Here is a 15,216-nt window from a genome sequence, read left to right as displayed (position 1 = left end):
GGGAATGATGCCTCATGAGGTTCTGTAATATTTTAGGCCACAAATCGTTGATCTCACTATTCCTAACCAATTTTTAAGTTTGACAATTTACTTTTTGCCATAATACTTTGCTTCATGTTGCTTTGCGAATGTGTGCACCTGTTATTTATGATGTATTGTTAATGTACAATATAACTATATGTATGGATAATACAGTAGAAAGTATTGAACAGCTTGTCCAGTACAAGTTCTTCCATATTGGTAGAAAAACTAGCGCTATACCAGTACCATGGGTCTGTTGGAACTTGAGGAATCTCCGTCTTAAATGACTCGGTGATCCGTTACTTAGCTTTACAAAAATGAACAGACAAAATGATGAGGGAAGGGGATGGAGGCAAATCACTTGATGAGATAAATGAGTTTCTTTTACACTTGTATCCTAAACAAAAGAAAAATGTTTTAAAATGAAAGGTTTCACCAGCTAGCAATGTCACTCTTGAGTGGTCAATGGAAAGAACTGGTTGGCTCAAGGACAGCAATCCTTTACAAACCCTGGGCTTATTATATTTTTGGTATACGAGCACGATCATAGAATCGTAGAGTTGGATGGGACCTCCTGGGCCATCTGGTCCAACCCCCTGCTCAAAGCAGGATTCGCTAAATCATCCCAGTCAGATGTCTGTCCAGCCTCTGTTTGAAGACTTCCATTAAAGGAGAACTCACCACTTCTCGTGGCAGCCTGTTCCACTCATTGATCACTCTAACTGTCAAAAAGTTTTTTCTAATATCTAATCTGTGTCTCCTCCCATTCAGTTTCATCCCATTGCTTCTAGTCTTTCCTTGTGCAAATGAGAATAAAGTTGATCCTTCTACAATGTGACAGCCCTTTAGATATTTGTAGACAGCTATTAAGTCTCCTCTCAGTCTTCTCTTTTGCAAACTAAACATTCCCAAATCCTGCAAACTTTCCTCATAAGACAGGGTTTGCAGACCGGTCACCATTCTGGTCGCTCTTTTCTGAACTTGCTCCAGTTTGTTGATGTCTTTTTTAAAATGTGGTGCCCAAAACTGGACACAATATTCCAGATGAGGTCTGACCAAAGAGGAGTAGAGGGAAATAATGACTTCACGTGATCTAGACTGTATGCTTCTGTTAATACATCCTAGAATTGCATTTGCCTTTTTTGCTGCTGCATCACACTGTTGACTCATATTCAGTCTGTGATCTATTAGTATACCCAAGTCTTTTTCACATGTGCTGTCACTTAGCCCTATTCCTCCCATTCTATATATGCTTTTTCCATTTTTATTGCCCAGATGTAGTACTTTGCATTTCTCCCTGTTAAAAACCATTCTGTTAGTTGCTGCCCACTTCTCCAGTTTATTTAAATCTTTTTGAATCCTCTCTCTCTCTTCTCTAGTATTAGCTATCCCTCCTAGCTTTGTGTCATCAGCAAATTTAATCAGTTTACCCTCAATTCCTTCATCTAAATCGTTGATAAAGATGTTGAACAATACAGGGCCCAGGACAGAGCCCTGTGGTACCCCACTTGAGACATTCTTCCAACTGGATGTGCAGCCATTTACGACCACTCTTTGGGTCCGATCACTAAGCCAGTTATGAATCCACCTAACAGTTGCCTTGTCCATTCCATACTTAATCATTTTTTCAATAAGGATTGTATGAGAGACTTTGTCAAATGCTTTGCTGAAGTCAAGATATACTATATCTACAGCATTTCCTTGATCCACCCAATCAGTGATACCGTCATAGAAGGAAATTAAGTTAGTCTGACATGACTTATTAGTTACAAACCCATGCTGACTCTGTTTAATCACTTCATTCTTATCCAGGTATTGACATACATGTTGTTTAATAATTTGTTCAAAGATCTTTCCTGGTATAGAAGTCAGACTCACCGGCCTATAGTTACCTGGGTCCACCTTCTTCCCCTTTTTGAAGATAGGAACAACATTTGCTCTTCTCCAGTCTTCTGGCACTTCTCCTGTTCTCCAAGAATTTTCAAAGATTATAGAGAGGGGTTCAAAAATTTCTTCTGCTATCTCCTTCAGTACTCTGGGGTGTAATTCATCTGGACCTGGAGACTTGAATTCATTTAGGCTAGCTAAGTGTTTCCTCACTATCTTTCTGTTTATAGATATCCTGGATTCTTCTATTCCCTTAATAGGACAGTGAATAACAGTTGATGTTACATTTCCTTTCTGAGAGAAAACAGATGCAAAATAGGAATTTAAAAGTTCAGCCTTCTCAACATCCTGTCTTACCATTTCATCATTTTCATCCTGTAAAAATCCTATAGCATCTTTGACTTTTCTTTTACTTTTGACATATCCCCAAAATCCTTTATTATTGCTTTTGACATCTCTTGCAAGCCTCAATTCATTTTCAGCTTTAGCTAATCTGATTTGTGCCCTGCAGGTTCTGCAGACAGCATTATATTCTTCTTTAGATATGCCTCCCTCTTTCCATTTTATAAACATTTTTTTCTTCCTTTTTAGCATGTGCTTAAGTTCTGTGTTCATCCATCCTGGTTTCCTTAACTGCTTCCTATTCTTCCCTCTTTTCGGAATTGTTAACAACTGTGCTTTGAGAATTTCATTTTTCAAGATTTCCCATCCTTCCTGGACATTTTTGTCTTTAAGGATATCCAGCCATTGGATCCCTCCAATTCTCTTTCTGAATCCCTTAAAATCTGCCTTTCTGAAATCTAACCTTGACGTCTGAGTCTTCACAGGTCTTCCGCCTCTAGTTATCCAAAATTCTAAAATAGCATGGTCGCTACCTCCTAGGGTCCCAGCCACTTTTACCTCCTCAACCATTTCCTCCCTGTTTATAAGGATTAGATCCAAGGTAGCAGTTCCCCTTGTTTTCTCCCTTACCTTTTGGAAGATAAAGTTGTCAGCAAGAGAGGATAAGAATTTCCTTGACCTGTTAGTTTTGCCTGAGAGAGATTCCCAACAAATGTCTGGATAGTTGAAATCTCCCATGACAACTATGTCATATTTTTTGGAGAACTTGGCCATTTGATGCATAAAGAGTTCATCCATAGCTGATGATATGTTATACTTTGTATCATGTGAGGGTTTGAATTAAAAGTATCCTGTCACCTCCAGAACCTGGTATTTCCCTGCAGATATAGTTGTAGTCAGCAGATAAATAGTGTATAAACCTTGCTTGGCAAGCTAAAGGCCCCGTCTCACATAACGAGATCATTAGCGAGATCACTGAAATGTCACCGATTTTGTGACGCAACATCGATCTTGCTACGTGTGACACATAGTGGCGACTGCCCCCCCGCTGGATATCGCTGATCGTGCCCCAGGCCATTTTTTGATCGTTGGCGTCCTGATGACCAGCATGCTTCACTATGTTTGACGCTGATGAGCGACGCAGAACTCAGGGACGCAGGCGTGAGTCGTCAGAATAGCTGCTGAGTGACAAGGTACCAACGACCGCCGAGGTCGTTATACAGATCACCAGATCGTTGCTGTGTCATTGAGTAGATCTGTCTGTTTGACAGCTTACTAGCAACCGTTTAGCGACGTACCAGCGATCCTTACCAGGTCGTATCATTGCTGGGATCGCTGGTGCGTTGCTTAGTGTGACGGTACCCTTAGTCGATCAGTGGCTACAGGGAGAAGAGGCAGTTATTTCTTCCTTGCAGCCACCAGCCTCCAGTCATCGGACAGTGCAGGGAGCGCTTAGTCACCGCTCACTAGACTGTGTTATCTCTGTGTGTGTGCTTTTTGTACATCACTATTCAATTTATCAGTGCATTAACGTTATTCAAGTTCCATTTTTATTGAAAATAAACTAAGCTAAATACCTTTGCTTTACTTAAGCAATGAAAAAGTGGAATCTCAAATTTTAAAAAATGCCAAGACAGTATACTTCTTTTTTTGGCTTTCACATGTTGCTTAATTGGTCTACCCAGCATTTAAGAAACCGCACCACAGGCTTTGGCTTTTATTTTAGTTTAATTCTACTGACGTTAACACCACACACAGTCTGTGGGCTGACTTGGCACAAATTTTAAAAGAAGGGGTCATTGCTTGGGTTTTTTTTTTACATTAAATGAAATGTATAAGTGCAAAAATATTTCATTATCCCTGCCACATTCTTCAACCATGTAACAGCACAGAAAAGTTTGGAAATTGATCCCCGAATTCCCTGTTTACAGTTCAAATGACTCCCATCACTCCGCTATTTAAATTTTGGTTTGAAAAGCAGGATTTATATTCTTTCTATTAGTGTTCAACAGTTGTGAATTTGTGTCTAGTTGCAATACCAACTTGTGTTTATTGGTTGGTAGAAGTTTCATCCCTCCTTTTTGTTTTTTTGAAGCCGTTGAAAATATTTTGCTGCATTGCTGTGAATGACCTGTTCTACTTCATGTTGATTGCATTGCTTCTCTAACCCTAGTAGAAACAAAAAAATGGCCTAATCTTGCAGTGAGGAATAATAGATGGAATGTAGTCTTGGGAAGACTTCCTTTATGCCGGCAGTACAACGTGCGCTGCTGACTGAAAGTGCCTGTGGGCATTTGGTCCCTCTAGCCTGTATTGTTGTCAGTTAAATGGGATCATGAGTGTTTGAAAGGTGTTTGAGAATGAACTGAAAATCATTTTCACAAGTGGATGATTACTTCTGCCACATGTTAACCCAGCTCCATCAGAATGACCCAGATTTTTGAGACTGCATTAATTGCTCTTTCAACCTTGACTGAGATTTTTCTCTTTAAGAAAGCCCTTTGCTGGACTCAGCAGCTTACAAGTATTGAATTTTTCTTGTCGTATTTTTCCATTGTCTGAGCCAAATAAAATCTTGTAAAAGTAGAGGATTTACTGTTCGGGCTGTCGATTGCTTTATTCCTCCTTATAAAAAGGGGGAATCAAAATGGTCTATGAGAAGGAGTAACTGCCCTTTTCCACATTTTCTCTGCTGAATACTTTCAGTATTCAGCATACAATTATGTTTTTCAACTATTCATTAGTGCTGATTTTTCATCTTGAAGTATAACCATGAACTGTCACAGCATGGACTCGGTGCAAATAAATTGCCATATTCCTTTTCATAGTCCTCTCCAGAACAAAACTAAACCACGGTGTTAAACGTTATGTACTGTGCCTACATAGGTTTTGCAATATTCTGAACAATATCAAATAGCTGTAAAAAAAAAACAAAAAAAAAAAACAATAATGCATATTAATTTGTGAAATTTTCTATTTCTTGATAAAAAAAAAAGTATTTTTTTTCTCAATGTGAGTAAATATTCTCTGCTGATAGGAATTACCAAAACATTAAGACATTTGTAGGAATCAAATATGTGACACAGAATTGTGGCGTTCGCGACATTTAGCTTATTTTTTATTTTGGGTAACAAAACAGAAAAGTGTTTAGTATTGTAGTGTTCTAAGCTATTGTAAGATTGCACAGAAGAAAATATAAAAAATGCAAAGCTTACAATATAGCAGCCTTTATTTTTTAACGTTTCATTTGATGGTTCGATTAAAAAGAATATAGGTTTAAATATCTGATGTTAACCCCCAGGTGTAGTAAAGACATTGTTAGAGCCATCATCTTGTTGGACTAAGATGATATTTTCTGCACCATTGGGAAGGCAAATTATCGCTGCACAATTGCAGGTCTTCATCAAATATCCGCTTTGTGCTATTGGTGCTTAAAGCCTTTGTTGGTTTAATCCCACGTGAAAACATGTGATTACAGAATTAAGAGGGCAGTCTGTGTTCTTTTCTAATGGCTGTGTAACCGAAATCCTCTAAAAATGATGGGCTTCTTACAGTGACTGCTCATTCTGACCAATTTAGTAATACATGACCAAATGAATTCAGTAAACAACTAAAGGCGTGTAGAATAGTATACGGTATGCATTTTACAGGTTTTCTCTTTATCTGGAATTTGTTGTGTGATATACAGAATACAAATAGAGATATAGCTAAAGATCCTACATGTGTACTTGTATAGTGGTTTTACAATAGTCTTTTTTTTTTTTTCTTGTGATTTTTTTTTTTCTTTTTCATACTTGAGCGTTTTAGGTAAAGTCTTGCTACCGGCAAAGTTATCAACATTGTGACAATTGTTTAGGGCATTGCAGACTGTTTTCTTCATAGCCACTAGTGCACTATTATTGTATCTGATTTTGGATAGCAAAAACGTTGATATTGGTACTGCCTTATGTCCTCCATTTTTAACGGTATGGGTTAAATCCTATGGGGATATACTGTAATTCATTGGTAGCCTTTTATTGTTTACTATTTTGATCTTTGAGCACTATTCGCATGGAGTGTAGATATTTATTTTTGGATATATACATCTTTTTTGTGTGTTGTATAAATTGTGCCATTTTGGGTATACAAGTTGGATATATGTATATTTTTGATTGTGTGCATCTTATTTGATGTGATATCCTCTATTGTGTCTGCTTGGTGTCCCTGGATGGTATTTTGCTATTTTAGATGACATTTTTAATTGATAATCAATAAAGTGTATTTTTTATTCTTTATTTGCATGGGATCTCTTCATATTTCCACGAGTATTTTTGTTGAACTTTGTTGAAGCCCGCCTCAATTGTTTGATACAATCTTAAGTTTACAGGCAGAAATAACCCTTTACGTTTATACCATTTACCTTACAGGTCAAACCATGTCCAAAAGAGCCCCTATAACTCTATCCTAGTCCACCAGACTTTTCCCATACTAGATGAACCGAGCCTGATGGGTGATTTTCTGGGTCTGAGTTTGGCAATCTTAATTGATGGCCAGTCCGGGTGTCAGTGACCACCTAAAATCCTGTTTCTACATGCTCTTTCCTGTACTTAGTACATGCACAGAACCTTACTTTCTACTACTCAATCACTTCCTGCTGTGTGAAGACATTACGCCCTGCCAATTAGGTGCCTATATAATGAAGTGAGCAAGCTAGTCCAAGGTTCTGGATGCGAATAGGAGGAGGTAGAGGGCTGGCGCAGATATCGGTCAAGTGCCAGGTAGTTGGTTAGATTCTGTTACTCATTTAAATACTGGTAAGAAAACTTCTTCAAAGTATGGTCACTTGTTAGCCTGCAAGTATAAAAAAAATTATGGACATTTGACATGTTCCCGTTAATACAAAATAGTGTTCTTTAAAACAGTATGAATAATGGATTGTTTTCTTCTGGATCCTTTTCCACTTTCACACTATCTACCGTGTCAAGACTTCCAAGGCTAGTGATTGGCTGCAGCCTTGAAAATAAAAATATTAAAAAAAAGTTATATTGTTACTGTTATTTAAAATTTTTTTCATAAATCAGTAGCACATGCAAACAAAACTTCGTAATATACCGTATATACTCGAGAAAACTTACTGACTTGAGTATAAGCCGAAGGTGGGAAATGCAGCAGCTACTGGTAAATTTAAAAATAGATACCAATAAAAATAAAATTAATTGAGACATCAGTAGGGTAAATGTTTTTGAATATCCTTATTGAATCAGGAGCCCCATATAATGCTCCATACAGTTCATGATGGGCCCCATAAGATGCTCCATACAAAATATGCCCCATATAATGCTGCACATAGGATAATCGTGGCCCTGTAAGATGCTCCATTGCTAAATATGCCCCATGTATTGCTGAACATAGGATAATCGTGGCTCTATAAGTTGCTCCATTGAGATAAATATGCCCCATATGCTGCTGCTACTGCCATTTAAAAAAAAAAATGACATACTCACCTCTCGTTGCTGGGGGCAAGGTGCTGATGTCCTGAGCAGGCGGGGACACCGGCACGCTATGGGGGTCAGGTGCCAGTGTAGCCGTTGGCTCTCAGGCCCCTGGCACTAGCAATATTTACCGGTCCCCGCTCCATCGCTGCGCGCTGCTCTGTCTTCCGGGTCCCTCTACAGGTGATGTTCAGGCAGCAGAGGGCGTGGCGCGCACTAACTACGTCATCATGCCCTCTGAACTGAACGTCACTGCAGAGGGACCCGGAAGACACAGCGGCGCGCAGCGATGGGGCGGGTAAATATCGCTAGTGCCAGGGGGACTGAGCCAGCGGCAACACCGGCACCTGACCTCCATAGCGCGCCAGTGTTCCTGCCTTCTTAGGACATCGGCACCTGGCCCCCAGTGACAAGAGGCGAGTATGTAATTTTTTCTTTCTCAATCGCAGGGACCGTGACTTGAGTATAAGCCGAGGGGGGTCTTTCTCAGCCCAAAAAGGGGGCTGAAAAACTCGGCTTATACTCGAGTATATACGGTATGTTATCAGAAATATATTATTTTTCTCCACTTATGAGTCGCTTCTTTCTCACTTCTTCCCTCTGAACTCATAATTATTTCTGAAAAACGTCTTGGTTAAGATACAGTGAACAGTCAGATTAGTGATAGATCACAGTACAGCTGCCTAATAAAACCTTTGGTAGTAAAGGCAGTTGGGGGTAAGAGGAAAGAGCATCAAAGAGAGGGACAAACAAATACTAGAAATATATCGCTGATGAAGCGTTTTATGTTACCCAGAATTAAATTTAAAGTTATATGGGTCAGTATTGCTGTGCAGTGTACTAATTGCTGATGATTCTGGACATAGTCATAGCCAAAAGTGTTGACACCCTTGAAATTGTTCCAGAAAATTATTGCAATTTCACATGAACAACAGAAAAGAGGAAAAAAAAAAGGCAAATTGGAGATAAATTCATACACAACCCCAAAAATGGATCTGACAAAATTGTTGGCACCCTCAAATTGATATTTGGTTGCATAACCTTTGGAGTAAATAACTCCAATCAATCACTTCCTATAACCACGAACAAGCTTCTTGCACCTCTCAGTCTTATTGGACTCAAATTGATCAATCAAGGGATAAACATAAAGTAGTAAACAAAACCTTTAATGTTATAATGTTAAATATTAAAAAACACCTTCCCTGTGAAAAAAATGGTAAATACCAAAAAATGAAAAATACCAATATTAAGATCCTACATAGCCCTACAATAGGCCTAATCTATATCTGCCTATCTGTGGAGGTTGGCACCCTATACAATGATTTTTTGGCGCCCCCACTCAACAAGGACTGTCCCTCACTTCCCTATCAAATCCCTATCAATATAGGTGGGAAAACAATTTTTCAATTGTGCAGAGATAAAAAAGATAGAGATGCCCTAGGGCTATAGTCCCACCTATTGTCAAGGGACCAAATATAAGTAAAATACTTACTTTCTGGCGGGGCAGGTTGTTTTAATGTTTTTTCTTTTAACGATGTTCTAATAAATTTGATTTTTACCTGGTTGGTGAGTCGGACATCCCTTTCCTTCTACTTGCTTGAATGCATGTGCAGGATCGGCACCCACCAGTTGTACTATGAAATCCTTCATTGGATCCCAGACTTGGTCCTCCACTTGGTAACTCCCGGTCTTTTCTCTCCTCTTGTAGAATGATGTGCTTTACCAAAAATGCCCTATCTTGGTCTCATCTGTTCACAAGATGTTTTCCCAGAAGGATTTTGGCTTACTCGCGTACATTTGCAGTCTAGTTTTTTTATGTCTCTGTCTGCAGTTTGGTCTTCGTGAGTCTCCTACCAGATCGTTTCATTTCATCCAAATGTCGATGGAGTTGGCGCTGACTTTGATGCACCCTGAGCCTGTAGGACAGCTTGTATTTCTTTGGAACTTGATTGGGGCTGCTTATTCACCATCCAGACTATCCTGCTTTGCAACTTTTCATAATTTTTTCTGCTATCCTCCTCATCCAGGGAGATTAGCTACAGTGCTATGCTTTGTAAATGTTTTGATTATGGTGCACTCAAAGACAAACCTCAAGATCTCTGGAGATAGACTTGTAACCTTGAGATTGTTGATATTTCTAAACAATTTTGGATCTAAAGTCATCAGACAGGTCTCTTCTCTCTCTTCTCCATGTTTAGTGTGGCAAAGAGAGAGTGAACTTATCCCCTTTTTATCTGGTTTCAGGTGTGATTTTCATATTGCACAGATCTGTTGCTTGCCATAGTTGAGTTTGAACAAGTATCACATGCTTGAAACCAAGTTGTTTTGGAAAGTTGCCAACAATTTTATCCTGTCCATTTTGGGGGTTTAGTTTGAAGTTATGTCCAGTTTGCCTTTTTTCCCTCATTTTTTTCATGTTCTTCCAATACACACAAAGGAAGCATTTTTTATTTTACACACTTATATAGTACCATTAATTCCACAGCGCTTTACATACATTATTGGCACTGTCCCTATTGGGTTCCACAATCTAGTTTCCATATCAGTATGTCTTTGGAGTGTGGGAGGAAACCAGAGAACCCGGAGGAAACCCACACAAACACGGGGAGAACATACCGACTCCTTGCTGAGATTTGAATCCAGGACCCCAGTGCTTCAAGTTTGCAGTGCTAACCATTGAGCCACCATGCTGCCCAATAAACATGTGTATACCAAAACATGTGTAATGCAATAATTTTCTGGTAGGAATACTTCATTTTCTGGAACAGTTTTAAGGGTGTCAACACTTTTGGCCATGACTGTATGCTACATTGGAATAGGAGAGGAAGGTTACCTAAATTATTTATTTTACTCCTATAGAGCCAATAATTTTCACAGCACTTTACAGGTCTGTATCATGTTTTTGTGTTAATTATGCAAATTGTCTCTTCAGAGAGGAAGAGGACTGGAACTCTAGTGCCACCTATTGGAAGTAGCAATCCTAGAAGTCAATGTTGACCCTTTAACAAGCCTTGTTACATGACTTAGGATAAAAGCCAAGCCAGAATCTCAATTTGCAGACACTGTGTTTCGGGGTACTGACCCTCATCAGTGCAAAGTGTGAGATCTGGTTTGGCTATGTGAGAGGCGTCAGACCGATATCCAAGAAGTATCATTTCTCCTTGCGGAGAATGACATGCTAAGCATGTTGAGGTGAGGGGACTTAAAGCCTCAATGCTCCTCTGGGAAATATGCTAATTATGCAAATTGTCTCTTCAGAGAGGAAGAGGACTAGAACTCTAGTGCCACCTATTGGAAGTAGAAATCCTAAAAGTCAATGTTGACCCTTTAATGAGCCTTGTTACGTGACTTAGGATAAAAGTGACAAAAGTGTGTGTGACATGTATGGGAGCCATCATAGCCGCAAGCATCCACCTTGTTAGTGCAGAGACAACAGAGAAATAGAGATGGTGAAGGGTGCAGAATACATTCATATAATGGACATAAAAAGTTTTATTCATCACATACACACACAATCGATTATCCTGAAAAGTTAAATAAAACTACAAATGATCTTTAAAGGCTTACCAGCCTGAAAACTGACAACCCCTTGAAGTAAATCAGTTTACCTACTAGCTCTAGTTCCACACTATAATATATAATCATCAGAAATGGCTCACAGAATAAGATGTCAGCAAGTTTCTCACTCAGGTCTTTTGAGATGCCATGGCTGGATCTTAACCCCTTAACTTCTGGAGCTTTTTTCGAATTTTTTTTCGAATTTTTTTTTTTTGTTTTCGTTTTTCACTCCCCTTCTTTCTAGAGCCATAACTTTTTTTATATTTCTGTCAATAATGGCCATGTGAGGGCTTAATTTTTGCGAGGCAAGTTGTATTTTTGAACGACACCATTGGTTTTACCATGTCATGTACTCGAAAACAGGAAAAAAATTCCAATCCCGCACTTGTTTTTTGCTTGGCTTTTTTGCTAGGTTCACTAAATGCTATAACTAACCTGGTGATTCTCCAGGTCATTACGAGTTCATAGACACCAAACATGTCTAGGTTCATTTTTTATCTAAGTGGTGAAAAAGAATTCCAAAGTTTGGTAAAAAAAAAAAATTGCGCAATTTTTCGTGATCTGGGTTCGGGTGAGGGCTTATTTTTTTGTGTGCCGAGCTGACATTTTTAATGATACCACTTTTGTGCAAATACGTTCTTTTAATCGCCCGTTATTGAATTTTCATGCAAAGTCGCGGCGACTAAAAAAACGTAATTCTGGTGTTTTGAATTTTTTTCTCGCTATGCCGTTTAGCGATCAGGTTAATCCTTTTTTTATTGATAGATCAGGTGATTCTGAACGTGGAGAAACCAAATATGTGTATGTGAGATTTTTTTTATTGTTTTATTTTGATTGGGGCAAAAGGGGGGTGATTTGAACTTTTTAGTTTTTTTTTTTTTTTTAATTTTTAAACATTTTTTTATTTTACTTTTCACATGCTTCAATAGCCTCCATAGGAGGCTAGAAGCATGCAACACTTGATCTGCTCTGCTACATATGGGCGATGAGCAGATTTACTGCATTGCCCATATGTAGCAGATTTACTGCATGCTATGAGCACCGACCACCGGTCACGTGACAGGGGTCGGTGATGCCTTCACTTCCTACCCGGCAGCCGGAAGCGGTAGTTAAATGCCCGCTGTCAGCTTTGACAGCGGGATTTAACTAGCTAATATGTGCGAGCGGATCGCGATTCTGCTCGGGCCCATTGCGGGCACATGTCAGCTGTTTATAACAGCTGACATGTCACGGCTTTGAGGGTGGCTCACCGCCGGAGCCCACCTCAAAGCAGGGGATCCTTACTGATGACGTACTATTCAGTCATCGATAAGGAAGGGGTTAAACTTGCAGTTCGTGGCTCAAAATTATTAAAATGAATTTTGAAATGTGAAAATACTGATCTTGAGCTTTCTGAGTGTTTGGTTGCAGTTCTTGGGCGATAGATGAATAGATTAATTCAAGAAATTGAAAACTATATTTTATCTTTGTCCTATATTTTGTCTTTGTCCTATGTAAAACTTTGTAATTCTCGCTAAAAGTTAGCAATTGACCTCCTGCTTCCAATAGCAGTGTACCACCAGAAATTCTGCGGGTGCTGGTAGAAATCAGTCTATAACAAAATTCATCACCGTAACAATAAATCCAGAGAACTCACCGGCTGGAACATTAGCAGATTTTATCCCTCAGTGACCAGGCGCAAAATAGAAGAATGGCAGACAGGCGCATATTTTCCGACAACTAAAAGTAGTTTTTACTTCACAATTAAAAACTGTGTGTACAGTATATATTATATCAATATACCATGTAATGGTAACAGTCTCTTTTATTATCCCTAGCTACTTATATGCTGTGGGACAGAAAGTCTGGAAGCGCTGGAAGAAGCGTTACTTTGTCCTTGTTCAGGTTTGTGTATTGACGTTTCAATTTTTATAGCATAAAAAGTTTTGCTTTTACTAATTTCTTAATTTGATATATTTTAGAATGCAATTAAGAAAATAATAGAAAATAAAACCTGTCTTTTTGGAATGAAAAGATTGAATACATTGTTTTAGATCTAGTTTAATATTGGTTAGGAAATAATGCAATACTATATTTGTTTTCTGTTTAATTTTTCTTTTGTGGGTATTGTCTTTAGCACCATAACTTATTTTTTTTATACATATATATTTTTCCCCTACAAACTATCGATTTTTCACTACACAGGAACTTTTATTTCCAACACATCTATGTGTTAGAAACACAGTTTGAGATTTTCAATAATATTTAAGTTTTAATTGGTGTTTAGAATTGGCAACAAACAAAATGTATTTATTTTGAGTCATGGTGGGGGGGCTTCATTTATCTAATCGAAAACTTTAAATGACACGGGAATGCATCTCATTTCATCAATATTCTCATAGATGTGAGGGATTTATTATAATTATTCCTTTTGGTAGTGGTTTTACACATGCATTCCCTAGGAAATTTCAGCTCTAGTTAAAGAATATAAATTGATCTGATCTTCCAGAACAGGCCTGGTGATCTGCTCTGATATGATGTCTTACATCCACACCAACCTATTCTATAATATGTTACTTTCTATATAGCAAGCCTAGTCTTCATTTATACATTATAAAGAAAATTTCTGGATGTTGCCTCTAGGCCTGTTTCACATTTCAGTTATTTGACGTCAGTCAAAATCCGCCAGGTTGTGAAAAAACGGATCGGTTTCCGTTGTGGCACAAACGGATGCCACCGGATCCGTTTTTTGACGAGAGAGAGAATTTTTCTGCCGCCAGAACGGAATTTGGGGTTAAATTTCTGGCAAAAAGCGGATCCGTTGCCGGATCCCATCAAAAAACGATTGAAAACGGATTCGCCGCCCATAGGAGACCATTATAACAAATGGCGGATAGCGGCGGATCCGTTGCTATTTTGACGCAGACAAAAAACATTTCATTGTCCGTCCACTGAAGTCAGCGGATGACAACATTTTGGCGGATCCATCAAAAAACGGATCCAACAGATGACCATCCATCAAAATCCGCCACAAATGCAAGTAAATGGGGTAAAAAAAGGATCTGCCAAAAAAATGGCGGATCCGTTTTTTTTTTTGCAAAACGGCGGATTTTGACTGACGTCAAACAACTGAAGTGTGAAACAGGCCTTATATGAAGATTTCTAAAACAAATACCCATCGCTGGCAGATAACCAACTTGTGTATATGTAAAAGAGACGTTGCATAGAAGTAGCTCTTTGCTGTATACCAGAGGATGCAATTTTACACTTTATGCTGCTTACAGTACAGGCAATTCAGTGGGCAGCATGGTGGCTCAGTGGTTAGCACTCCAGCCTTGGCAGCGCTGGGGTCCTTGGTACCATGGTTCAGATCCATGATATTCTCAACATGTGATTTTTGTTGCTCCAAATTCACTACTTTGAGTATATATTTTTTATTGCTAGTGGGAATGGACCAACATGTAGGAAGTTTGGTGTTCTGTTGCTCAGCCTTTGAAAGATTCTTTTCTAAAGGGCATCTGTCACCACATTTTAGGCTTATTAGCTAAAAATATCATTTGATTGCGTGTCAGCTATGCATTTCCCAAATACTTCTGAAACCCCCTGACTCCCCATGTATCACCCATAAATGCCTTTTTTTTATTTCACCCGTGCTGTAAGTTAATTAGTTGGGTCCGGTCCGATGGGCGTTGTCTTAGGTCCTTCACTCCACCCCTCCTTGGCTGCTGTACGCAATATGTCTCATAAATTTCGTAGTTTGTGTCCATATTTCGCGCGTGCGCATTGCAATGCTCTGTCGCGCGTGCACAGTATGCTTTGCCCAACTGCGGGCGTAGTTGGAAATAAGTAGGGCACAACTCATTGACTTACAACGCGAGTGAAATAAAAAAAAGTATTTATAGGTGATACATGGGGAGTCAGGGGGTTTCAAAAGTAGTTGGGAAATGCATAGCTGACA

General features: G+C 38.9%; 1 protein-coding gene across 15 annotated transcripts in view; it reads left to right on the top strand.

The window, feature by feature from the left end:
• CADPS2 (calcium dependent secretion activator 2) overlaps nucleotides 1-15,216 on the top strand; it is a 708,285-nt gene that overhangs the window by 274,178 nt on the left and 418,891 nt on the right. For all 15 annotated transcript variants that reach the window (XM_073573395.1, XM_073573389.1, XM_073573398.1 and 12 more), the window contains exon 9: nucleotides 13,097-13,163. In XM_073573395.1, coding sequence (XP_073429496.1) covers nucleotides 13,097-13,163 — 67 coding nt within the window. The remainder of the gene's footprint in view (nucleotides 1-13,096; nucleotides 13,164-15,216) is intronic.

The sequence above is a fragment of the Dendrobates tinctorius genome, unplaced genomic scaffold (genome assembly GCF_039654945.1).
Source record: "Dendrobates tinctorius isolate UK_male_01 unplaced genomic scaffold, ASM3965494v1 ptg000035l, whole genome shotgun sequence".
NCBI lineage: Eukaryota > Metazoa > Chordata > Amphibia > Anura > Dendrobatidae > Dendrobates > Dendrobates tinctorius.
This window is presented reverse-complemented; position numbering and strand designations above follow the sequence as displayed.